This window comes from Ranitomeya imitator, chromosome 1, assembly GCF_032444005.1.
Source record: "Ranitomeya imitator isolate aRanImi1 chromosome 1, aRanImi1.pri, whole genome shotgun sequence".
In the NCBI taxonomy this organism is placed as follows: Eukaryota; Metazoa; Chordata; class Amphibia; order Anura; family Dendrobatidae; genus Ranitomeya; species Ranitomeya imitator.
The window spans coordinates 495136051-495162397 of NC_091282.1; the positions used below are offsets into that span (position 1 = coordinate 495136051).

The 26347-nt window shown below is 43.4% G+C and overlaps 1 protein-coding gene across 2 annotated transcripts in view; it reads left to right on the forward strand.

Moving 5' to 3' along the window:
- The window catches only part of DENND4C (DENN domain containing 4C), a 181820-nt gene that overhangs the window by 15501 nt on the left and 139972 nt on the right, over window positions 1–26347 (forward strand). For both annotated transcript variants that reach the window (XM_069766158.1, XM_069766167.1), the window contains exon 2: window positions 16732–17052. In XM_069766158.1, the coding sequence (XP_069622259.1) occupies window positions 16748–17052 (305 nt within the window). In that variant the 5' untranslated portion in view covers window positions 16732–16747. The remainder of the gene's footprint in view (window positions 1–16731; window positions 17053–26347) is intronic.

A 26347-nucleotide genomic window follows, 5' to 3' on the forward strand; every position in this document is an offset into this window, starting at 1 on the left:
TCCCCTCCGTCCTGTGCTCCGCTCCCCCGTCCTCCTGTCCGCTCACCCCGTGCTCCAATCCCACCCCCCGTGCTCCAATCCAACCCCCCCGCACAGCGATTTCCCCCCCCCCCCCGCACAGCGATTTTTTTCCCCCCCCTGTGTTCCGATCCACCCCCCCGTGTTCCGATCCACCCCCCCGTGCTCCGATTCACCCCCCCCCGTGCTCCGACGCCCCCCCCCCCGTGCCCTGATCTCCCCCCCCCCCTTATACTTACCTGGCCTCCCGGGGTCCGTCCGTCTTCTTTTCTGGGCGCCGCCATCTTCCAAAATGGCGGGCGCATGTGCAGTGCTCCCGCCGAATCTGCCGGCCGGCAGATTCGTTCCAAAATGAGTTTTGATCACTGAGATAGGTTATATCTCAGTGATCAAAATATAAAAAATAGTAAATGACCCCCCCCCCTCTTTGTCACCCCCATAGGTAGGGACAATAAAAAAAAATAAAGATTTTTTTTTTTTTCCACTAATGTTGGGGTAAGAACTAGGGTTAGGGGTAGGGTTAGGGGTAGGGTTAGGGGTAGGGTTAGGGTTCGGGATGTGCACACGTATTCTGGTCCTCTGCGGATTTTTCCGCAGAGGATTTGATAAATCCGCAGGGCTAAACCGCTGTGGATTTACCGCGGTTTTTCTGCGCATTTCACTGCGGTTTTACAACTGCGATTTTCTATTGGAGCAGTTGTAAAACCGCTGTGGAATCCGCAGAAAGAAGTGACATGCTGCGGAATGTAAACCGCTGCATTTCCGTGCAGTTTTTCTGCAGCATGTGTACAGCGATTTTTGTTTCCCATAGGTTTACATTGAACTGTAAACTCATGGGAAACTGCTGCGGATCCGCAGCGTTTTCCGCAGCGTGTGCACATAACTTTAGAATTAGGCTATGTGCACATGTTGCGGATTTGGCTGCGGATTCGCAGCAGTGTTCCATCAGGTTTACAGTACCATGTAAACATATGGAAAACCAAATCCGCTGTGCCCATGGTGCGGAAAATACCGCGCGGAAACGCTGCGTTGTATTTTCCGCAGCATGTCAATTCTTTGTGCGGATTCCGCGTCGTTTTACACCTGTTCCTCAATAGGAATCCACAGGTGAAATCCGCACAAAAAACACTGGCAATCCGCGGTAAATCCGCAGGTAAAACGCAGTGCCTTTTACCCGCGGATTTTTCAAAAATGGTGCTGAAAAATCTCATACGAATCCGCAACGTGGGCACATAGCCTTAGGGTTGGGTTGGAATTAGGGTTGTGGTTAGGGGTGTGTTGGGGTTAGGGTTGTGATTAGGGTTACGGCTACAGTTGGGATAAGGGTTAGGGGTGTGTTGGAGGTAGAATTGAGGGGTTTCCACTGTTTAGGCACATCAGGGGGTCTCCAAACGCAACATGGCGCCACCATTGATTCCAGCCAATCTTGTATTCAAAAAGTCAAATGGTGCTCCCTCACTTCCGAGCCCTGACGTGTGCCCAAACAGTGGTTTACCCCCACATATGGGGTACCAGCATACTCAGGACAAACTGCGCAACAATTACTGGGGTCCAATTTCTCCTGTTACCCTTGAGAAAATAAACAATTGCTTGCTTAAACATCATTTTTGTTGAAAGAAAAATGATTTTTTATTTTCACGGCTCTGCGTTGTAAACGTCTGTGAAGCACTTGGGGGTTCAAAGTGCTCACCACATATCTAGATAAGTTCCTTGGGGGGTCTAGTTTCCAAAATGGGGTCACTTGTGGGGGGTTTCTACTGTTTAGGCACACCAGGGGCTCTGCAAACGCAACGTGACGCCCGCAGAGCATTCCATCAAAGTCTGCATTTCAAAACGTCACTACTTCACTTCCGAGCCCCAGCATGTGCCTAAACAGTGGTTTACCCCCACATATGGGGTATCAGCGTACTCAGGAGAAACTGGCAACAACTTTTGGGGTCAAATTTCTCCTGTTACCCTTGGGAAAATAAAAAATTGCGGGCTAAAAAATCATTTTTGAGAAAAGAAATTTTTATTTTTATTTTCATGGCTCTGCGTTATAAACTTCTGTGAAGCACTTGAGGGTTCAAAGTGCTCACCACACATCTAGATTAGTTCCTTTGGGGGTCTAGTTTCCAAAATGGGGTCATTTGTGGGGGATCTCCAATGTTTAGGCACACAGGGGCTCTCCAAACGCGACATGGTGTCCGCTAATGATTGGAGCTAATTTTCCATTTAAAAAGCCAAATGGCGTGCCTTCCCTTCTGAGCCCTGCCGTGCGCCCAAACAGTGGTTTACCCCCACATATGGGGTATGTGCGTACTCAGGACAAACTGGACAACAACATTTGTGGTCTAATTTCTCCTATTACCATTGGCAAAATAGGAAATTCCAGGCTAAAAAATCATTTTTGAGAAAATAAAAATTATTTTTTATTTTCATGGCTCTGCATTATAAACTTCTGTGAAGCACCTGGGGGTTTAAAGTGCTCAGTATGCGTCTAGATAAGTTCCTTGGGGGGTCTAGTTTCCAAAATGGGGTCACGTGTGGGGGAGCTCCAATGCATAGGCACACAGGGGCTCTCCAAACGCGACATGGTGTCCGCTAACAATTGGAGCTAATTTTTCATTCAAAAAGTCAAATGGCGCTCCTTCCCTTCCGAGCCTTACCATGTGCCCAAACAGTGGTTTACCCCCACATGTGAGGTATCGGTGTACTCAGGAGAAATTGCCCAACAAATTTTAGGATCCATTTTATCCTGTTGTCCATGTGAAAATGAAAAAATTGAGGCTAAAAGAATTTTTTTGTGAAAAAAAAGTACTTTTTCATTTTTACGGATCAATTTGTGAAGCACCTGGGGGTTTAAAGGGCTCACTATGCATCTAGATAAGTTCCTTGGGGCGTCTAGTTTCCAAAATGGGGTCACTTGTGGGGGAGCTCCAATTTTTAGGCACACGGGGGCTCTCCAAACGTGACATGGTGTCCGCTAAAGAGTGCAGCCAATTTTTCATTCAAAAAGTCAAATGGCGCTCCTTCCCTTCCAAGCCCTTCCGTGCGCCCAAACAGTGGTTTACCCCCACATATGAGGTATCAGCATACTCAGGACAAATTGGACAACAACTTTCGTTGTTCAGTTTCTCCTTTTACCATTGGGAAAATAAAAAAATTGTTGCTGAAAAATCATTTTTGTGACTAAAAAGTTAAATTTTCATTTTTTCCTTCCATGTTGCTTCTGCTGCTCTGAAGCACCTGAAGGGTTAATAAACTTCTTGAATGTGGTTTTGTGCACCTTGAGGGGTGCAGTTTTTAGAATGGTGTCACTTTTGGGTATTTTCAGCCATATAGACCCCTCAAACGGACTTGTGAGGTGGTCCCTAAAAAAATGGTTTTGTAAATTTCGTTGTAAAAATGAGAAATCGCTGGTCAAATTTTAACCCTTATAACTTCCTAGCAAAAAAAAATTTTGTTTCCAAAATTGTGCTGATGTAAAGTAGACGTGTGGGAAATGTTATTTATTAACTATTTTGTGTCACATAACTCTCTGGTTTAACAGAATAAAAATTCAAAATGTGAAAATTGCGAAATTTTCAAAATTTTCGCCAAATTTCCGTTTTTATCACAAATAAACACAGAATTTATTGACCTAAATTTACCACTAACATGAAGCCCAATATGTCATGAAAAAACAATCTCAGAACCGCTAGGATCCATTGAAGCGTTCCTGAGTTATTACCTCATAAAGGGACACTGGTCAGAATTGCAAACAACGGCAAGGTGTTTAAGGTCAAAATAGGCTGGGTCATGAAGGGGTTAATATAGTGTTATCATGTACTGATTCATTGGCGGTATCCCTTGTACTCTGGAACACAGACTGGAGGGCGAGGGGGGCCGCCCCTTTTTAACCTGTAGGTTCCTGTCCGGATGGTGGGCGGATCCCCTCTCTCGTAGTGGGTGCTGTCGTGGACTCTGTAAAATCCTATTACCGGTACGTAAACACCGGTTTTACCATGCGGCGGCGCAGCGTCGCCGCAAGGTAAACTGACATGCTGCAATCTAAAAAGACGCGCCGCATGTCCGGAGTCGCAGAGCCGCCTGATGCGTGTTACCACGCATAGTGGAGACGGGATTTCATAAAATCCCCTCCACTATGCTGTAACATCTGGACGCTGCAGATTGAACGCTGCGGCTCCATGCAGCGTTCAATGCGCAGCTAGTCCGGATGTAAAACGGCCCGTGGACACATACCCTAAGACAGTGGTTTTTGTCTCTTGTTGTTGTCATGCTTTATTTTTTTATACTTCCTAGTATTTGACCTTGACAAAATTTTAGTGATATACCTAGGTATGGATTACATGTGTTTCCACCACGGAAATTCGCTAAAAACACATTTGCATTTTTTTTTCCCCTCCTGAGGAATTTCTGCTTCTAGTGTAAATCTAAGGCTATGTTCACACGTTGCATTTTTTTTTTTCCCCCGCATGCATAATTTTTTTTATGCACTAAACTTTATCTGAATCAACTTGATCAGGTTTTGGCACCAAAAATGCAGCAAAACCTGATACATGCGTTTTTTTGAACTACCTATTGCTTTCAGTGGGTGAAATATTATGCAAAATCGCTGAAAGTGACATGCTGCATTTTGCAACCACGCAGCTCTTTGATAAAACAGTCAGGAAAAAGAAAAAGTGTGAGCATGAAATTTCTGAAATCTCTGGTACTGTGAAACACAACTGAAAATTGTTTATATAAAAAAAAAAGCTGCAAGACGCAACGTGTAAAACTGAAAATCTGCACCGTACCTAAAAGAAATTGAAATGCTGCTGATTCGAAATACGCACCGCAGGTGAATTTTATCCTGAGTGAAAAAAGAAAACCGTATTCATGAGATTTCTATAAATCCCATCCACTTTGCTGAAACTGTAATGCTATGTTCACACATTGCGTTTTTGCTGCTTTTTTTAACGCAAATTTTAAGCTGTGTTTTACAGTACCAGCAAACTTTGAGATTTCAGAAATCTCATGCGTGCATTGTTGTTGTTTTTTTTTTCCTGACTGAGTTGGAAAATTGCTGTGTTTTTTAAATCTGCAGCATGACACTTGTTTCAGCGTTTTTGCAGCATTTTTTCCATCCATAGAAAGCAATGAGTAAGGCTAGGTTCCATTTGCGGTTGAGTCTGCAAACGCATGATAACGCAGCGTTTTTTTTATCTGCATCAGCTTACGTATGACGGCAAAAAAACACTGTTTGCATGCGTTTGATATTTCCAGAAGGGCGTGTCTTAATGGGCGTGTCTAAATCAGTTGCTGGACATGCGCAGTTCGACGTACGCAAGCGCATCGAACGCATGCGTACACAAAAACATGCATACGCATGCGTTCCCATAGACAGTAATGCATCTTTTAACTCACTCTTGCGCATGCCTGCGGATATTTGACGGAAATTTGCTGCCTCAAAAATTGCAACATGTTGCGTTAGTTGCGCCCCGCTTCACACTGAGAAAAAACACATGCATAAGCAAACGCGGAAAATGCATTCACCTGCGTCTACAATGTTAAAAATAGGAATTCAAGACACATGCGGATGTATGCGTCAGAAACGCTGCAGACACAACCTCAAATGTGAAACCGGCCTAAGTGTAAACACAGGTATTGGGGTTTTTTCTTTTGCGTTTTTAGTGGGAAAAAACAAGTACACAGTATGTGAAACCCATTTATTTTAGTGATTCCCCTGTGCTCCCTCCCCACATGCAAGTTTAAACCATACTGTCTTGGTCTCTTCATTTTAGCTTTGCAGTTGGGATTAGTATAATTGTATTAAATTATTGATGTGTACAAAGTAAACTTTGTCTGACAAAGTTGTGAGATAGAACAAAACCTGTGGCCAACCAAATTGTGAAAGTAAAGTGTCCTAGAAACTCAATGCTCTGCCAATGGTAACTGGGTATTTTTTCAGACACAAAAATCTTTTTTGACTTAATAATTTGATCAAACTCCTCTTTTTTCTAAAATGGTTTTATGGTCTCACATGTCTTGCATTGGTGACCTGTGTTCATGATTCTGTGGTGGAAGCAAAGATGAACTTTTGGGATCTTAAAAAACGCAGCAAAATGTGATTTTTGTAAGCTGTTTCTTTCCTACCAAAAGAGCAGGTTTTGCCTGCAAAAAAAAAAAAAGGCGCAAAAACAAACGCAATTTGTGAACATAGCCTAAGGGTACCGTCACACATTGGCACTTTGATCGCTAGGACGGCACGATCCGTGACGTTCCAGCGATATTGTTACGATCTCGCTGTGTCTGACACGCTACTGCGATCAGGGACCCCGCTGAGAATCGTACGTCGTAGCAGATTGTTTGAAACTTTCTTTTGTCGCTGGATCTCCCGCTGACTTTGCTGAATCGGCGTGTGTGACGCCGATTCAGCGATGTCTTCACTGGTAACCAGGGTAAACATCGGGTTACTAAGCGCCGCGCTTAGTAACCCGATGTTTACCCTGGTTACCAACGTAAACGTTAAAAAAACAAACAGTACATACTTACCTTCAGCTGTCTGTCCCCCGGCGCTCTGCTTCTCTGCACTCCTCCTGCACTGGCTGTGAGCGCCGGCCAGCCGGAAAGCAGAGCGGTGATGTCACCGCTCTGCTTTCCGGCTGACCAGCGCTGACAGTGCAGAGGAAAGCAGAGCGCCGGAGGACAGACAGCTGAAGGTAAGTATGTAGTGTTTGTTTTTTTAACGTTTACGCTGGTAACCAGGGTAAACATCGGGTTACTAAGCGCGGCCATGCGCTTAGTAACCCGATGTTTACCCTGGTTACCGGGGACCTCGGGATCATTGGTCGCTGGAGAGCTGTCTGTGTGACAGCTCTCCAGCGACGCTGCAGCGATCGACATCGTTGTCGGTATCGCTGCAGCGTTGCTTAGTGTGACGGTACCCTAAGACGCTGTGTTCTGTTGCACCAAAAGCTAATTGTGGGAATGTAGCCTGGGATTATTCTTTATATAATTAACTCTGTAATGACCTGGGATTTTTTTCAGTTTTGCGTTTTGTTTGTTCCTCTTCTTAGAAGAGCCAGAAACACATATATTTGAGGCCACCTTCTTTGTGTGATGAGTTGAAGTTTTGAGTGATACCATTCATTGTGCCTTGTAAAATGTACTGAAAAACAGGAGGAGTAAATTCCAAGTGAGGTGAAAAAAAAAAAAAATACAACAGAAGTTTGGAAGACAAAAAAAACTTTTTCTCTGTGATGCTAATTTCCAAAACCCGGAACATTTTTATTTTTCTGTTGCTAAAGCCAATAATTTTATTGATATCAATTTGGGGTACATGCATCGTTTTGATCACTTACTATTTCAGTTTTTAGTGGTGGGGGGGTGAGGTGACAATTAATAAATTAAAAAATGTTGTTCTGGTGTTGCCTTCTTTACAGCATTAACAATATGGGTTAATTACATTTTTATTTTGTGTTTCTGACTTATGGACGCTGCAATACCAAATCTGTTTATTCTTTTTCCTTTCTTTATTTTTAAAAAAGAAAAAAGGGGCAATGTACTTTTTATGTTTTAACATTTTATTTTTTTAAGGGCTATAGGTGACATGAAAATGCCATTGTTTGATTACTTCGTATTGTAGTACTTAAGTCTGAAAAAGTATGGTCTCTTTTCAAAACTCAACCTGTGGACAGGAGTACCAGGTTGGCAGCCCTGGGGGCCTTAAGCATTATCGCACAGTAGGTGGCCGATAGGAGCCGATGTATTCACACATTGGAACCGCTCTATTTATGTGCCACTGTCATAGATTGACAGCCACATGTAAATGGTTAACAGCCGCCGCTGTAAGATGCAGATGCCTGCTATGTAACATAGCTGTCATCTATCGTGTGTGAATGGGATTCAGTTCCTCTACACTTCCAGAATTATGCCGAGGGCGTTTATTCACGTTTCCATGCGGGAGAGAGATAAAAGTTACTAATTTTTGCAGTATAGTGTACTTTTTGTATCAATTCTCAATGTTTTCAGGACATTGACTTTTCTGGCATCTCATAAGCAGTCGTTATTTATTGCTTGTGGCTGAAATGTGTCCTGACTATGGTGATGTACAAAAGTATATATTATATTAGATGGTGGCCCGATTCTAACGTATCGGGTATTCTAAAATATGCATGTCCACGTAGTACAGTCATGGCCAAAAGTATTGACACCCCTGCAATTCTGTCAGATAATACTCAGTTTCTTCCTGAAAATGATTGCAATCACAAATTCTTTGGTATTATCTTCATTTAATTTGTCTTAAATGAAAAAACACAAAAGAGAATGAAGCAAAACATTGATCATTTCACACAAAACTCAAAAAATTGGCCAGACAAAAGTATTGGCACCCTCGGCCTAATACTTGTTTGCACAACCTTTAACCAAAATAACTACGACCAACCGCTTCCGGTAACCATCAATGAGTTTCTTACAATGCTCTGCTAGAATTTTAGACCATTCTTCTTTGGTAAACTGCTCCAGGTCCCTGATGTTTGAAGGGTGCCTTCTCCAAACTGCCGTTTTTAGATCTCTCCACAGGTGTTCTATGGGATTCAGGTCTGGACTCATTTCTGGCCACCTTAGAAGTCTCCAGTGCTTTCTCTCAAACCATTTTCTAGTGCTTTTTGAAGTGTGTTTTGGGTCTTTGTCCTGCTGGAAGACCCATGACCTCTGAGGGAGACCCAGCTTTCTCACACTGGGCCCTACATTATGCTGCAAAATTTGTTGGTAGTCTTCAGACTTCATAATGCAATGCACACGGTCAAGCAGTCCAGTGCCAGAGGCAGCAAAGCAACCCCAAAACATCAGGGAACCTCCGCTATGTTTGACTGTAGGGACCGTGTTCTTTTCTTTGAATGCCTCTTTTTTTCTCCTGTGAACTCTGTTGATGCCTTTGCCCAAAAAGCTTTACTTTTGTCTCATCTGACTAGAGAACATTCTTCCAAAACGTTTTAGGCTTTTTCAGGTAAGTTTTGGCAAACTCCAGCCTGGCTTTTTTATGTCTCGGGGTAAGAAGTGGGGTCTTCCTGGGTCTCCTACCATACAGTCCCTTTTCATTCAGACGCCGACAGATAGTATGGGTTGACACCGTTGTACCCTCGGACTGCAGGGCAGCTTGATCTTGTTTACATGTTAGTCGAGGTTCTTTATCCAACATCCGCACAATCTTGCATTGAAATCTCTTGTCAATTTTTCTTTTCCGTCCACATCTAGGGAGGTTAGCCACATTGCCATGGGCTTTAAACTTCTTGATGACACTGCGCACGGTAGACACAGGAACATTCAGGTCTTTGGAGATGGACTTGTAACCCTGAGATTGCTCATGCTTCCTCACAATTTGGTTTCTCAAGTCCTCAGACAGTTCTTTGGTCTTCTTTCTTTTCTCCATGCTCAATGTTGTACACACAAGGACACAGGACAGAGGTTGAGTCAACTTTAATCCATGTCAACTGGCTGCAAGTGTGATTTAGTTATTGCCAACACCTGTTAGGTGCCACAGGTAAGTTACAGGTGCTGTTAAATACACAAATTAGAGAAGCATCACATGATTTTTAGAACAGTGCCAATACTTTTGTACACCCCCTTTTTTATATTTGGTGTGGAATTATATCCAATTTGGCTTTAGGACAATTCTTTTTGTGTTTTTTCATTTAAGACAAATTACCGTATATACTCGAGTATAAGCCGACCCAAGTATAAGCCGACCCCCCTAATTTTTCCACAAAAAACTAGGAAAACTTATTGACTCGAGTATAAGCCTAGGGTGGAAAATGCAGTAGCTACTCGTAAATTTCAAAAATAAAAATAGATGCTCCATACCGTTCATTATTGCCCCATAGATGCTCCATATACAACTGTGCTATATAGAATGCTCTATACCGTTCATTATGGCCCCATAGATGCTCCTTATAAAGCTGTGCCATATATATATTGCTCTGCACCGTTGATTATGGCCCCATAGATGCTCCTTATAAAGCTGTGCCCCATATACGGTATATTGCTCTGCACCGTTCATTATTTCCCCATAGATGCTCCTTATAAAGCTGTGCCATATAGAATGCTCTGCACCATTCATTATGGCCCCATAGATGCTCCTTATATAATGCTGTGCCATACCATATATAATGCTCTGCACCGTACTTTTTGGCCCCATAGATGCTCCTTATATAATGCTGTGCCATATATAATGCTCTGCACCGTACTTTTTGGCCCCATAGATGCTCCTTATATAATGCTGTGCCATATATAATGCTCTGCACCGTACTTTTTGGCCCCATAGATGCTCCTTATATAATGCTGTGCCATATATAATGCTCTGCACCGTTCTTTATGGCCCCATAGATTCTCCTTATATAATACTGCTGGTGCTGCCATAAAAAAAAATAAATCACTTACTCACCTCTCTTGCTCAGGGTGCCGGCGCTTTCAATAATTACCTGCTCCTCGTGCGGCTCCGTCTCCAGCACTGACGCTCAGCGGAGGGCGCGCACTGACTACGTCACAGCGCCCTCTAACCTGAGCGTCACTGCTAGAGGACGCTGCAGACGGAGCCGCACCGGAGCGAGGAGCAGGTAACTATAGCGCAGAGCTGCGCTCCCCTTACCTGCTCCTGGCGCGGTCCCTGCAGTCCCTGGCTTCCCCGGCGCTGCAGCTTCTTCCTGTAATTGAGCGGTCACAGTTACCGATCATTTACAGCAATGAATATGCGGCTCCTCCCCTATGAGAGGTGGAGCTGCCTATTCATTTCTGTAATGAGAGGTGCCATGTGACCACTCAGTACAGGAAGAATCTGCAGCGCCGGGGAAGCCAGGGACTGCAGGGACCGCGCCGCAGCAGGTAAGTATGACTACACAGCCCCCGCTCCCCCTCACCTGCCGACACCTGGGTATATGACTCGAGTATAAGCCGAGAGGGGGACTTTCAGCCCAAAAAAGTGGGCTGAAAATCTCGGCTTATACTCGAGTATATACGGTAAATGAAGATAATAATACCAAATAATTTGTTTGCAATCATTTTCAGGAAGAAAATGAGTATTATCTGACAGAATTGCAGGGGTGTCAATACTTTTGGCCATGACTGTATATTGCCCAGCCACGTAGTATATTGCCCATCGACGTAGTATATTGCCCGGCGACGTAGTATATTGCCCATTTACGTAGTATATTGCCCGGCGACGTAGTATATTGCCCATTTACGTAGTATATTGCCCAGCCACGTAGTATATTGCACAGCGACGTAGTATATTGGCCAGCCACGTAGTATACAGCTCAGTCACGTATTATATTGCGCAGCGACGTAGCATATTGCCCAGCCACGCAGTATACAGCACAGAGCCACGTAGTATATTGCACAGCGATGTAGTATACAGCACAGAGCCACGTAGTATATTGCACATTGATGTAGTATACAGCACAGAGCCACGTAGTATATTGCACAGCAAGGTAGTATATTGCCCAGCCACGTAGTATACAGCACAGAGCCACGTAGTATATTGCACAGCAAGGTAGTATATTGCCCAGCCACGTAGTATACAGCACAGAGCCACGTAGTATATTGCACAGCGACGTAGTATACAACACAGAGCGACATAGTATATTACCCAGTGATGTAGTATATTACCGAGCCACGTATGTCACAGGTTAAAAAAATAAAAAATAAACACTCACCTAACGATCCAATGGCCCCTTGTAGTTTAACATACTCACCATTCTCGTTGCTGCTCCTCTGCGTCCCGTGTCTCCGCCTCCTGGGATCCTGTGCAGATGGGCGCGCGGCTGCCACCATCTTGCGTTCCCAGGATACTTTGCGAAATTACCCATATGACTTAGCGGTCTCGTGAGACCGCTAGGTCTTCTGGGTAATTTCGCAAAGCATCGCTGGGAAAGGAAGATGGTGGCAGGCGCAAGCGCCTCAGCGGACAACGGAGGGTGAGTATAGCAGATTTTTTTTGTGTTTTTTTACTATTTTAAACATTACTTTTTTTTTTTAACTATTGATGCCGCATAGGCAGCATCAATAGTAAAAGGTTGGGGAAACACAGGGTTAAAAGCGGCTGTAACGGAATGCGTTACCCACGGCAACGCGTTACCCGCGGCAACGCGGTCCGTTACCGCCGGCATTAACCCTGTGTTAGCGGTGACCAGAGGGGAGTATGGAGCGGGCGCCGGGGACACTGACTGCGGGGAGTATGGAGCAGGCGGCGCCCACTGACTGCGGGGAGTATGGAGCGGCCATTTTCTTCCGGACTGTGCCCGTCGCTGATTGGTCGTGGCTGTTTTGCGGCGACCAATCAGCGACTTGGATTTCCATGATAGAGGCCACGACCAATGAATATCCGTGACAGACAGACAGACGGAAGTACCCCTTAGACAATTATATAGTAGATAGCCACACTTGTAAAGGTTCCTTCCCAATTAATATTTATTAGGCTATGCGCACACATTGCAGATTTCCTGCAGAACTGCAGCGTTTTTTTCCGCTCAGAAACGCTGCAGATCTGCAAGTGATTTACAGTACAAAATAAATCAATGGCAAAATAAAACGCTGTGCTAATGGTGCGGAAAATCTTCACAGAAAACACGGCAGATTCAAAAAAGGAGCATGTCACTTCTTTTTTGCAGATCTGCAGCGTTTCTGCACCCATTCCATTTTAGAAATCTGCAGGGGTTAAAACGCATGAAATCCGCACAGAATCCGCAGTAACTCCGCAGGTAAACCGCACAAAATTTGCAAGAAAAACGCATCAAATCTGCACCTGCGTTTTCTGCCAAGAGATGCAGAATCCGCACAGAAAATTCCAGAGGCAAATCTGCAACGTGTGCACATAACCTTATTCTGCACAAAAGTCCATCACAGTGATCAATTACCAAAAAGGGAAAGAATCTTATCCAAGCGATTTCTTTTTAACATTTCGACTCGCGCCCCGGGTCTTTCTCAAATTCACAAATGTGAGTATTAGTAGAGATAAGCTGGAGGCGAGCTGGTACCTCGTATAAGGCAGTCGGCTTCAGATGAGAGGATTAGTATGTAAATTAATACATTGGTGGTAGTGGGTTGCCTGGTAGCGTCAATGGGCCTGTGTCATCAGGTCATGTGGATAAGCCCACACAGTATACTTGCTTTCACTGTGGAGGGATGAAATGATGCTCAGTAGTGTGTGTGGCCTGTATGACCTCCCTACAATGCCTGGGCATGCACCTGATGAGGCTGTAGATGTTCTCCTCCCAGACCTGGATTAAAGCATTAGTCAACTCCTGGACAGTCTGTGGTGGATGGTGCGAGACATGTTGTTTCAGATGTGCTCGATTGGATTCAGGTCTGCGCAACTGGCAGGCCAGTCCATAGCATCAATTTGTTAATCATGCAGGAACTGCTGACACACTTCAGCTACATGAGACCTAACAGTGTCATGTATCAGAAGGAACCCAGGACCCACTGAACCTACATATGGACTCACAATGGATCTGATGATCTCATCCTGGTTGCTAATGGCAGTCAGGGGTACCTCTGGCTAGCACATGGGGGTCTGTGCGGCCCTCCAAAGAAATGCCACCTCACACCATTACTGACCCACTGCCAAACCAGTCATGCTGTAGGATGTTGCAGGCAGTAGATCTTTCTCCACATGTGAGTCTGTCATGTGCTCAGTGTGAACCTGCTCTCATTCGTGAAGAGCACAGGGCGCCAATGTCGAATCTGCCAATCAGCCTGTATGGTATTGGGCTGTAAGCAGAGCACTCACTTGTGGACCTTAGGCCCTCCTACCACCCTGATGAAGTCTGTTTTTAACTGTTTGAGCAGACACATAGATGTTAGTGGCCTACTGGAGGTAATTTTGCAGGTCTCTGGCAGTGCTCCTCCTGTTCCTCATTGCACAAAGGAGGAGGTAGTGATCCTGCTGCTGGATTGTTGCCCTCCTATGGCCCTCTCCAAGTCGCCTGAGGTACTGTACTGTCTCTTGGTATCTGCTCCATGCTCTGGACACTATACTGAGACACAACTACGCTTCTTGCCACAGCTCGCATTGATGTGACATATTGGATGAGCTGCACTACCTGAGCCACTTGTGTGGGTTCTACTGTTGACACTGCCTCATGCTACTGTACCTTCTAGGGGTGAGACAAACTACAAAATGCAAAAGTGATCAAAACAGCCACAAAGGATGAGAACAGTAAAATGGTCTGTGGTCCCCCCCTGCAGAGCCACTTCTTTATAGGAATTGTCTTGCCAGTTGCCTATCATTTCTACCTGTTATGTTCTATTTGCACAATAGCAGGAGAAATTGATTCACAATCGGTGTTGCTTCATAACTGGTCAGGTTGATTTCACATAAGTGTGATTTGACTGAGTTACATTGTGTTGTTTGTGTTCCCTTTATTTTTTTGAGCAGTTTATATGTATAAGAAGTGACAAGTGTTTTCAGCAGGCTCCTGTCTGCCATCTTGATCCATTGGCACCCCATAATCCGAGGTTTACAGCGTCATCCTAATGATTAGACAGCAGCAATCTGAGCTGGATCTGTTTGCTGCTGTTAGCTACAGGTGCAGGCTGTAAAGGACAGGAGGCTCCTACCCTGTATAGAGCAGGCTCCTCTCCTCTGCAGCTGACATCACATGTAGGGAAGGGGTCCATGTCTGCTGATATTTTGTTTTTGTCTGTGCCAATTAGCACTTTTCATTCTGTAGTACACACAAATTCATTAAACTCATTGAGTTCTTCTTAGGAATTCTGTGAATGCTCTTTGTAATTTTTTGAATAACCCAGTGTTTGTGGATGGTGAAATAATTGTGTAAATGCAGCATCAAGAGGCATGCATATCGCAAACTTGGATGCTTATCTAGAACTGTAAGTGAAGGTACGCTACAATTATGTTCCAATGGTTCATAATCCAGTGTATGGAGATGGAGCTGGTCATTGACATCAGGGCTGTTTTGTGTGCTTTACTGTTCGGTAGACATCAATAAAGCTGATCTGGGTGTGTGCACGCCAGATGAATGCATATAATATAACATGATGATGTGTTGTGTTAATGCAGGGATACTTTATCTGATAGGTTATGGCCTTTTTACATGAGCCAATAATCAGTGATTGAGCGTTTGTAAGGACACCTATTTCCTACTACCTACTGGTGTAAATGTGTTGGTAATTGTCTAACAAGCAAACACTCATTCTGTGGGTGACTTGATTTTTGTGTATGCATAAAATCATTGGTTTCGGCAGCACATCACCCTATGTAAACGGTACATGAGATGCCAATAACATGTACCTAATATGTCAACAGAAAGAACATTTTGATGTTCTGCCCCCAACATTTCTGCTTGAACTGAATATTCAGGCCAGTAAATGATCCCCAAACGACATGACTATAGCAAATCACCGCTCTACTGGCCTGACATCGGCCAGAGTAAATGGGCTGTAAGGCTACAGTTGGACTCATTGGACATGTTCTCCTGCAAATCTTTGAGGAAATTGGCTGTGGCTAAATATGACTTAAAGTTGATTGATGTCAGAAACTTTTGCAGGTCACTAGTCACTTTAAAAAACTAAAGGTGGTGTGTATCCACAATGTATGTTAAAAGCATATCAGTGACATTATTTTAACCAAAGTACCAAGTTTTAGTAATTGTATCACCTACTGGGTTCTATAAGTTACCCACAGTAAGGCTATGTGCACACGTATAATGGCCCACTGCGGATTTTTCCACTGCGGATTTGATAAATCTGCAGCAAAAACGCTGCGTTTTTGCTGCAGATTTATCGCGGTTTTTCTACGGATTTGTGTGGTTTTACAACTGCCCTTTTCTATAGGAGCAGCTGTAAAACCGCTGCGGAATCCGCAGAAAGAAGAATGATATGCTGCGGAATGTAAACCGCTGCGTTTCCGCGCGTTTGTTTCTGCAGCATGTGCACAGCGTTTTTTGTTTCCCATAGCTTTACATTGTACTGTAAACTCATGGGAAACTGCTGCGAACCCGCAGCTGCGGAAATGCTGCGGATCCGCAGCGTTTTCCGCATTGTATGCACATACCCTCAGTTGATATAATGTGCTACAGATATAGTGGTGCTGCAGTCCTGACACTTTTCACTTCTGTCCCGTCGCCTCTCAAATTGCAGCGTGAGGTCGGTTTCACACGTACATGCTCTTATCGTATATAAGCAGCCGATCAGAAGACCTCCAGGCCTGAGCGAAGTGACTCCTAGGTATAAATGATGGGTATACATGAGGCCGTTGGCTCAGGTTAAGAGACCCCGTGGTCAGGCTGGGTATTGCAATATGAGCATGGTCTGTTTTTAACGGGCATGTGAAACTGGCCTTTGCGTGATTCCCTACTGCTGAGACCCTCATGTATGTAAAAAGCAGGATCCCATTACATGCTGTTCAGAAAAGAAGTAACCGCCCTTGTGTGGATATTACAAATCGCTGACAGTGGAGCTGATGTCCATTCTATAGCTTCATGCAATCATTAATTTATATAGTCCATTGAGTAATTCTCATCCACCATTGGTCTCCCTTGTTTTTTTATTTCACCATGCTTTTTTAAAGATGAAATAAAGGCTCTGTTTTATCCATGCAATTTTCTGGTGCCTTGGAATTTTGGATTTGCAATCATTAATTTATTGACTTTGTATTGTCATTCACCCAAAAAATGAAACCCCAAAAGTGGTGGCTCTACATATTTATTCCATTTTCTTGTTTACTTGTTTCAGGCAGCCAACTGCAGATATGATGGAAGATAAAGGTCCCCGTGTTGCAGATTACTTTGTAGTGGCAGGATTGACAGATACCTCTAAACTCCTTGATCATGATGTGGCCCGGGGGGAGACAAAAGCTGGTCGGCCCAAAGCTCCAATTACAGATATTGTCATCATCAACCGGACAGCGGGTGAGGCTGTACCAGAGGGGTTCACGTGTATCGAAATCACATCAAGTGGTCTTCAGGCAAATCTCAATCACGGCAGTCTGAAGAGTCCAGAGCTGTTCATTTGTTACAAGCGGGAGAAAGGGAAGGCACCTCTGATCGATGTTGGGTGAGTTCTTTGGGTGAGATTGTCAGCTCCTCTGTGTATTTGTTTCTGTACCCAAGATTTTCTAATATTGAATTGTAAACCCAGAAGAACAGTTGTGCCCATACACATGGCATTGTACTGTAGTGCTCACTATTGGGAGATACAGTGTGTACTGGGAGACTCTTGCTTTGGTTGGTCATTTCTGGGAATCTATTTCTCAATGCATCAGCCACAAAAATGTACAATCTCAGCACAACGAGACACAGGATTCTTCAATCCAAGCCTTCATTTATTGGTAGAAGGTTACTGCTCGAACTCAGGACAGAAAAGCAGCATAAAGACTCGGACAGCATGTTGCCCCTCATGCATCTTGTATCGTCCGTGTCAGAAGTGTCTGCTGCTTTAACGTTATCATTGGCCTGCTAGCTCTGTGGTTGTCATCAGGATACTGTTTAAGAAGCAGTGAATACATGACCAGAAACTGCACAAAACATGGTAGAAAGGAGTAAAAAATTTAGATCTCACAGGTCGTATATGAGAGGCGTCACGTCATCTATCTGTGTTTGGTTGCCAAGCAAACTTTGCTACTAAAAGCTTGGAATTGAAGATTGCTTTATACAAAAGTCTCATTTGCTCTAATAGATTAATAAAAAAAAAGCTAACTGTATATGCCACAACAGGAGCATCATGCTGTGTGCATTATTCTATGAAAGAAAGAACGCACCCAGCATGACAGTTATATTTTGGCATTACCCAATCTCTTGGAGGGATCTTTCATCTTGATCATGCTGCCCTATCCGAGGCATCAACCAGGCATTATTGGCAATGTTTGACTGTAAAACCCTGCCATATATAAAAGAAATGTAATAATGGCTAACAATTGGTGTTATATGCTGGTCTCAGTGGGAAATGATCACAAGGTTACTCTCCAGTTTTCCTTGCTTGGCTGGCTACGATGGACTCGTATATTAAATACTGCTACATTCATTATTGTCTTGGTAGGTGGTTTGCAGCTAGAGCGATGAAGGAACAATTTGCATGCTGGTAAGGAGTCGCCTGACAGACAGGTCTCTGGATCCAGAGCGCGACCCTGGTCTTGGCCTAGTGGAAAATCTATGCTGAACATTGGTTACGGCAGCAACATCTGGAAGACAGTTTTGTCTCCACTGAACCGCTATGTGATTGCATGGTGGTTGTTACATTATTGGAAGTAAAGCCCGTTTCATTACATGATTATGGGCAACATGGAAAGTGTGTGTTACAGAAAGCAAAATAAAATAAACCCAGATACATTATATCCAGGGACTATTGGTGTTGTGTTCTAAAGGGGAAATGTAAGCAAAAAAGTGAAGAAAGCTAGTGTTTCTGAATGACAGTCCATAGATAAATAAGGGGTTATTTTTCCCTTCATCTGTCACCTGTGTTTTTAACCCCTTAGTGACGGGGCCAAATGTTTTTCATCTGACCAGTGTTCCTTTACAGTTATGGCCAAAAGTATTGACACCCCTGCAATTCTGTCAGATAATACTCAGTTTCTTCCTGAAAATGATTGCAATCACAAATTCTTTGGTGTTATTATCTTCATTTAATTTGTCTTAAATGAAAAAATACAAAAGAGAATGAAGCAACAAGCAAAACATTGATCATTTCACACACAACTCCAAAAATGGGCCAGACAAAAGTATTGGCACCCTCAGCCTAATACTTGGTTGCACAACCTTTTGCCAAAATAACTGCAACCAACCACTTCCGGTAACCATCAATGAGTTTCTTACAATGCTCTGCTGGAATTTTAGACCATTCTTCTTTGGCAAACTGCTCCAGCTCCCCTGATATTTGAAGGGTGCCTTCGCCAAACTGCCATTTTTAGATCACTCCACAGGTGTTCTATGGGATTCAGGTCTGGACTCATTGCTGGCCACGTTAGAAGTCTCCAGTGCTTTCTCTCAAACCATTTTCTAGTGCTTTTTGAAGTGTGTTTTGGGTCATTGTCCTGCTGGAAGACCCATGACCTCTGAGGGAGACCCAGCTTTCTCACACTGGGCCCTACATTATGCTGCAAAATTTGTTGGTAGTCTTCAGACTTCATAATGCAATGCACACGGTCAAGCAGTCCAGTGCCAGAGGCAGCAAAGCAACCCCAAAACATCAGGGAACCTCCGCCATGTTTGACTGTAGGGACCGTGTTCTTTTCTTTGAATGCCTCTTTTTTTCTCCTGTGAACTCTGTTGATGCCTTTGCCCAAAAAGCTCTACTTTTGTCTCATCTGACCAGAGAACATTCTTCTAAAACGTTGTAGGCTATTTCAGGTAAGTTTTGGCAAACTCCAGCCTTGCTTTTTTATGTCTCGGGGTAAGAAGTGGGGTCTTCCTGGGTCTTCTACCATACAGTCCCTTTTCATTCAGACGCCGACGGATAGTACGAGTTGACACCGTTGTACCCTCGGACTGCAGGGCAGCTTGAACTTGTTTGGATGTTAGTCGAGGTTCTTTATCCAACATCCGCATAATCTTGCGTTGAAATCTCTTGTCAATTTTTCTTTTCCGTCCACATCTAGGGAGGTTAGACACAGGAACATTCAGGTCTTTGGAGATGGACTTGTAGCCTTGAGATTGCTCATGCTTCCTCACAATTTGGTTTCTCAAGTCCTCAGACAGTTCTTTGGTCTTCTTTCTTTCCTCCATGCTCAATGTAGTACACACAAGGACACAGGACAGAGGTTGAGTCAACTTTAATCCATGTCAACTGGCTGCAAGTGTGATTTAGTTATTGCCAACACCTGTTAGGTGCCACAGGTAAGTTACAGGTGCTGTTAATTACACAAATTAGAGAAGCATCACATGATTTTTCGAACAGTGCCAATACTTTTGTCCACCCCTTTTTTATGTTTGGTGTGGAATTATATCCAATTTGGCTTTAGGACAATTTTTTTTGTGTTTTATCATTTAAGACCAATTAAATGAAGATAATAATAACAAAGAATTTGTGTTTGCAATCATTTTCAGGAAGAAACTGAGTATTATCTGATAGAATTGAAGGGGTGTCAATACTTTTGGCCACAACTGCATGTGATAACTCTGGATCATTTCAACATATCCCAGTGATTCGGAGATTGTTTTTTTTTCGTGGCACATTATAATTTATGATAATGGTAAATTTAGATCAATAGGTTTTGTTACCGTATTTATAGAAAATATCAGAAATTTGACTAAAATGTTAAACTTTGAATGATTCTCCCGTTAATTCAGCTAGTCATACCACACAAAAGCATGTCCGCTTTACATCAGCACCATTTGTAAAATGTTGTTTTATTTTTTTTAGCATTTTAGGAGGTTTAATCAATATTATATATATTAAGTAATTATCTACTATATAAAGCTGAATGTGTGTATATGTGTGTGTGTGTGTGTGTGTGTGTGTGTGTATGTCCGGGATTGGCATCTGCACCGTCGCAGCTACAGCCACAAAATTTTGCACAGTCACACGTCTGGACCCCGAGAGCGTCATAGGCTATATTGTGAGGCGAAATTTTAACCCCGCGCGTTCCAATTCACCAAACAATTTTGCCCCTATCTACATAATGGGGAAAAAAGTGAAAGGAAAAGTGTTGGAAGCGTCGCAGCTACAGCAACAAAATTTTGCACAGTCACACGTCTGGACCCTGAGAGCGTCATAGGCTACGTTGTGAGGTGAAATTTTAACCCCGCGCTTTCCAATTCACCAAACAATTTTGCCCCTATCTACATAATGGGGAAAAAAGTTAAATGAAAAGTGTTGGAGGCGTCGCAGCTACAGCCACAAAATTTTGCACAGTCACACGTCTGGACCCTGAGAGCGTCATAGGCTATGTTGTGAGGTGAAATTTTAACTCCGCGCTTTCCAATTCACCAAACTAATTTTCCCCTATCTACATAATGGGGAAAAGTGAAAGGAAAAGTGTTGGAGGCAAATTGACAGCTGCCAGATGTGAACAAGGGGGACTTAAAGAATGAGAGCGATGGCGCAAAAGCGTATATACCGTACAGTTGCTAAGGTGGGGCCCCGACATGAGATACTCACCACACATGGGGATATGAACACACACACAAAATGCGCCACACACTACCACGTGCTTGAACACATATACCACCCTCAGCACACATTTCACCACACATACACCAACCTCGCCACATAAAAGTCGAAACACAAAAGTCGCCGCTCAAAACTCGCCACGCGCACAACTCGCCACATGCAAAAACTAGGCTCACGCAAAACTCGCCACAAGTGCAAAACTCACCTCATGGAAAACTCGCCACACGCAAAACTTGCACACGCGGAAAAATTGCCACATGCACAAAATTGCAACACATGCAAAAGTTGCCTCACACAAAACTTGCACATACTCAAAAGGCACCAGACATAAAACTCACCACGCGCAAAACTCGCCATGTGCAAAACTTGCTGCGCAAAACTCGCTACACTAACCTGTTACATGCAACTCGACACACAAAAAGTTGCTACACGCATGTTGCCACACAAAACTCATCTCACAAAAGTCGCTACATGCATGTCGCCACACACAACTCAACACACACAACTTGACAAACGAAACTCGCCCTAAAACACACACAAGTCTGGTATTGGCCTTCAAAAATAAAAATCTGATTAATAAGCAGACAAACTACAAGAGCAACAAATGTACCATATAGGAAATACAGCAGCTGTCAGTCACATGACCTGTCTATTATGTGTATGTGTGAGCTAATATATACTGCCAGGGGGAGGGCTTTCTGTTGGCTGGGGATTTATCAGGCTGCCAATTTATCTTACAAATGCTGAGGTAAAAATACTGAGCAAATAACGTGTTAACGAGGTCTAATACAGGAGATCACACAGGTATATACTATATACAGGGCAGATGACACACAGATATATACTATATACAGGAGAGATAGCACACAGGTATATACTATATAGAGGAGGAGATGACATACAGGTACATACTATATACAGGAGGAGATGACATACAGGTTTATACTAAATACAGGAGGAGATGACACACAGGTATATACTATATACAGGAGCAGATTACCTACAGGTATATACTATATACAGGAGGAGATGACATACAGGTATATGCTATATATAGAAGGTGACATATAGGTATATACTATATACAGGAGGAGATGACACACAGATATATACTATATACAGGGGAGATGACACACAGGTATATACTATATACAGGAGGAGATGACATACAGGTATATACTATATATAGAAGGAGATGACATACAGGTATATACTATATATAGGAGGAGATGACATACAGGTATATACTATATATAGGAGGAGATGACATACAGGTATATACTATATATAGGAGGAGATGACATACAGGTATATACTATATACAGGGGAGATGACACACAGCAGGTATATACTATATACAGGGGAGATGACATACAGGTATATACTATATACAGGAGATGACATACAGGTGTATACTATATATAAGGGAGATGACAAACATGTATATACTGAGGTGAAAATGAGAGGTGTGAAGTGAAAATGAAAAGTTGTGAGTGCAAAATGAGAGGAGTGAGGGAAAATAGTGTAGTGATTGGAAAATGACAGATGTGAGGTCGAAATGACAAGTGTTGGGGGGAATGAGAGGAGTGAGGGAGAAAATGAGAGGTGTGAGGGAGAAAATGAGAGATGTGAGGGGGAAAATGAGAGGCGTGATGGGAAAATAAGAGAAGTGACGTGCTATAACTAACCACAGATATTTACTATGCCCAGGCAACGCCGGGCTCTTCAGCTAGTTATATTATATAATAGCTATAGTTTTTTATTTTATCCTTGAAATTTACAAAATGTATATATTTAAAGGACCTATCCATGCTTGAAGTGACTTTGGAGGTTCTATATATTGGGAAACCTTCAAAACTGATACCATTTTAAAAACTGCACCCCCGACATATTGAAAACGTCTGTCGGGTAGTTTATTAACCCCTTTCTACCATAAGATGTACTATTCCGTCCATGTGCGATGAGCCCTTCTTCCCAAGGACGGAATAGTACGTCCAGCGCGATCAGCCACGCTCACGGGGGGAGCGCGGCCGGGTGTCAGCTGACTATCACAGCTGACATCCGGCACTATGTGCCAGGAGCTGTCACGGATCGCTCCTGGCACATAAAACCCCGGAACACTGCGATCAAAGATAATCGCAGTGTTCCGGCGGCATAGGGAAGCATTGCGCAGGGAGGGGGCTCCCTGCGTGCTTCTCTGAGACCCTCGGAGCAACGCGATGTGATCGCTTTGCTCCGAGGGTCTCCTACCTCCTTCTCCCTGCAGGCCCGGATCCACAATGGCTGCAGGGCCACGCCACTTCCGGGTCCTGCAGGGAGGTGGCTTACCAGCGCCTGCAGCCCTGCCTGTCAGAGTAAGGGCTTGTTTTCACTTGCGAGGAACACGTCCGTGTTTCGCATGTGGAAACGAAGCTCTGGTGCCGGCACTCCGGAGCGGAGCGTGCGGCTCCATGTGTTGCTATGCGGCCGCACGCTCCGCTCCACAGTACCGGCGCCAGAGCTTCGTTTCCACATGCGAGACACGGACGTGTTCCTCGCAAGTGAAAACAAGCCCTAAGCCTGCAGCCCTGCCTGTCAGATCACTTATCTGACACACTGCACTGCAAATTGTCAGATGAGCGATCTGACCCTATAGTATCATGTTCCCCCCTGGGACAATGCAAAAAAGTTAAAAAAAAAAAAAATTGTTCCAATAAATACATTTCTTTATCTAAATAAAAAAACGATAAAAGTACACATATTTAGTATTGCCGCGTCAGTAACGACCCCACCTATAAACTTTCCCACTAGTTAACCCCTTCAGTGAACACCGTCACCAAAAAAAGAGTCAAAAAACAACGCTTTATCATACCGCCGAACAAAAAGTGCAATAACACGCGATCAAAAAGGATATAATTAACCATGGTACCGCTGAAAACATCATCTTGTCCCGCAAAAAACTAGCCGCCATACAGCATCATCAGCAAAAAAATAAAAAAGTTATAGTCCTCAGAATAAAGCTATACAAAACATTTTTTTTATATAAAATTGTTTTTATGGTATAAAGGCTCCAAAACATTAAAAAAAAGATGTAAATGAGGTATCGCTGTAATCGTACTGACCCGAAGAATAAGAATAAAACTGCTTTATCAATTTTACCAAATGCGGAACGGTATAAACGCCCCTCCTTCCCCCCCCAAAAAAAGAAATTCATGAATATCTGGTTTTTGGTCATTCTGCCTCACAAAAATCGGAATAAAAAGCGATCAAAAAATGTCATGTGCCCAAATCTGGTTCCAATAAAAACGTCAACTTGTCCCGCAAAAAAGAAGACCTGACATGACTGTGTGGACCAAAATATGGAAAAATTATAGCTCTCAAAATGTGGAGACGCAAAAGCTATTTTTTGCAATGTGTGTGTGAGACAGCTGCCAATCATAAAAATCTGCTAAAATACCCGCTATAAATAGGAAATCAAACCCCCCTTAATCACTCCCTTAGTTAGGGAAAAATAATAAAATTAAAAAAATGTATTTATTTCCATTTTCCCGTTAGGGTTGGGACTAAAGTTAGGGTTGGGGCTAGGGTTAGGGTTGAAGCTAGGGTTAGGGTTGGAGCTAGGGTTAGGGTTGGAGCTAGGGTTAGGGTTGGAGCTAGGGTTAGGGTTGGAGCGAGGGTTAGGTTGGGGCTAGGGTTAGGGCTAGGATTGGGGCTAGGGTTAGGGTTATGGCTACAGTTAGGGTTGGGGCTAAAGTTAGTGTTTAAATTACATTTATGGTTGGGGTTAGGGGTGTGTCAGGGCTAGGGGTGTGGTTAGGGTTACCATTGGGATTAGGGTTAGGGGTGTGTTTGGGTTAGGGTTTCAGTTATAATTGGAGGGTTTCCACTGTTTAGGCACATCATGGGCTCTCCAAACGCGACATGGCGTCCGATCTCAATTCCAGCCAATTCTGCGTTGAAAAAGTAAAACAGTGCTCCTTCCCTTCTGAGGCTCTCCCATGCGCCAAAACAGGGGTTTACCCCAACATATGGGGTATCGGCGTACTCCTGTTACCCTTGGGAAAATACAAAACTGGGGGCTAAAATATAATTTTTGTGGGAAAAAAAAAAGATTTTTTATTTTCACGGCTCTGTGTTATAAACTGTAGTGAAACACTTGGGGGTTCAAAGTTCTCACAACACATCTAGATAAGTTCCCTGGGGGGTCTAGTTTCCAAAATGGTGTCACTTGTGGGGGGTTTCAATGTTTAGGCACATCAGTGGCTCTCCAAACGCAACATGGCGTCCCATCTCAATTCCTGTCAATTTTGCCTTGAAAAGTCAAACGGCACTCCTTCCCTTCCGAGCTCTGCCATGCGCCCAAACAGTGGTTTACCCCCACATATGGGGTATCGGCGTACTCAGGACAAATTGTACAACAACTTTTGGGGTCCATCTTCTCCTGTTACGCTTGGTAACATAAAACACATTGGAGCTGAAGTAAAAAATTTTGTGAAAAAAAAGTTAAATGTTCATTTTTATTTAAACATTCCAAAAATTTCTGTGAAACACCTGAAGGGTTAACAGACTTCTTGAATGTGGTTTTGAGCACCTTATGGGGTGCAGTTTTTAGAATGGTGTCACACTTAGAAAATACCCATCATATAGACCCCTCAAATTGACTTCAAATGTGATGTGGTCCCTAAAAAAAAATAAATGGTGTTGTAAAAATGAGAAATTGCTGGTCAACTTTTAACCCTTATAACTCTTATATTTTGGTTCCAAAATTGTGCTGATGTAAAGTAGACATGTGGGAAATGTTAGTTAAGTATTTTGTGTGACATATCTCTGTGATTTAAGGGCATAAAAATTCAAAGTTGGAAAATTGTGAAAGTTTTCAACATTTTTCCCAAATTTGTTTTTTTCACAAATAAAAGCAGGTAATATCAAAGAAATTTCACCACTGTCATGAAGTACAATATGTCACGAGAAAACAGTGTCAGAATCACTGGGATCCGTTGAAGCGTTCCAGAGTTATAACCTCATAAAGGGACAGTGGCCAGAATTGTAAAAATTGGCCCGGTCATTAACGTGCAAACCACCCTTGGGGGTAAAGGGGTTAACCCTTCAGGTGATTTTCAGGATTTAATTGAAAGTGACATGACTGGAATAAAAAAATATCGCTAACTTCTGAACAGGCTGCTGTAGCCGGCAAACTCTGAGGCTATGTGCCCACGTTCAGGATTTCTTGCAGAAATATCCAGAGCAAAACCAGACATTTTCTGCA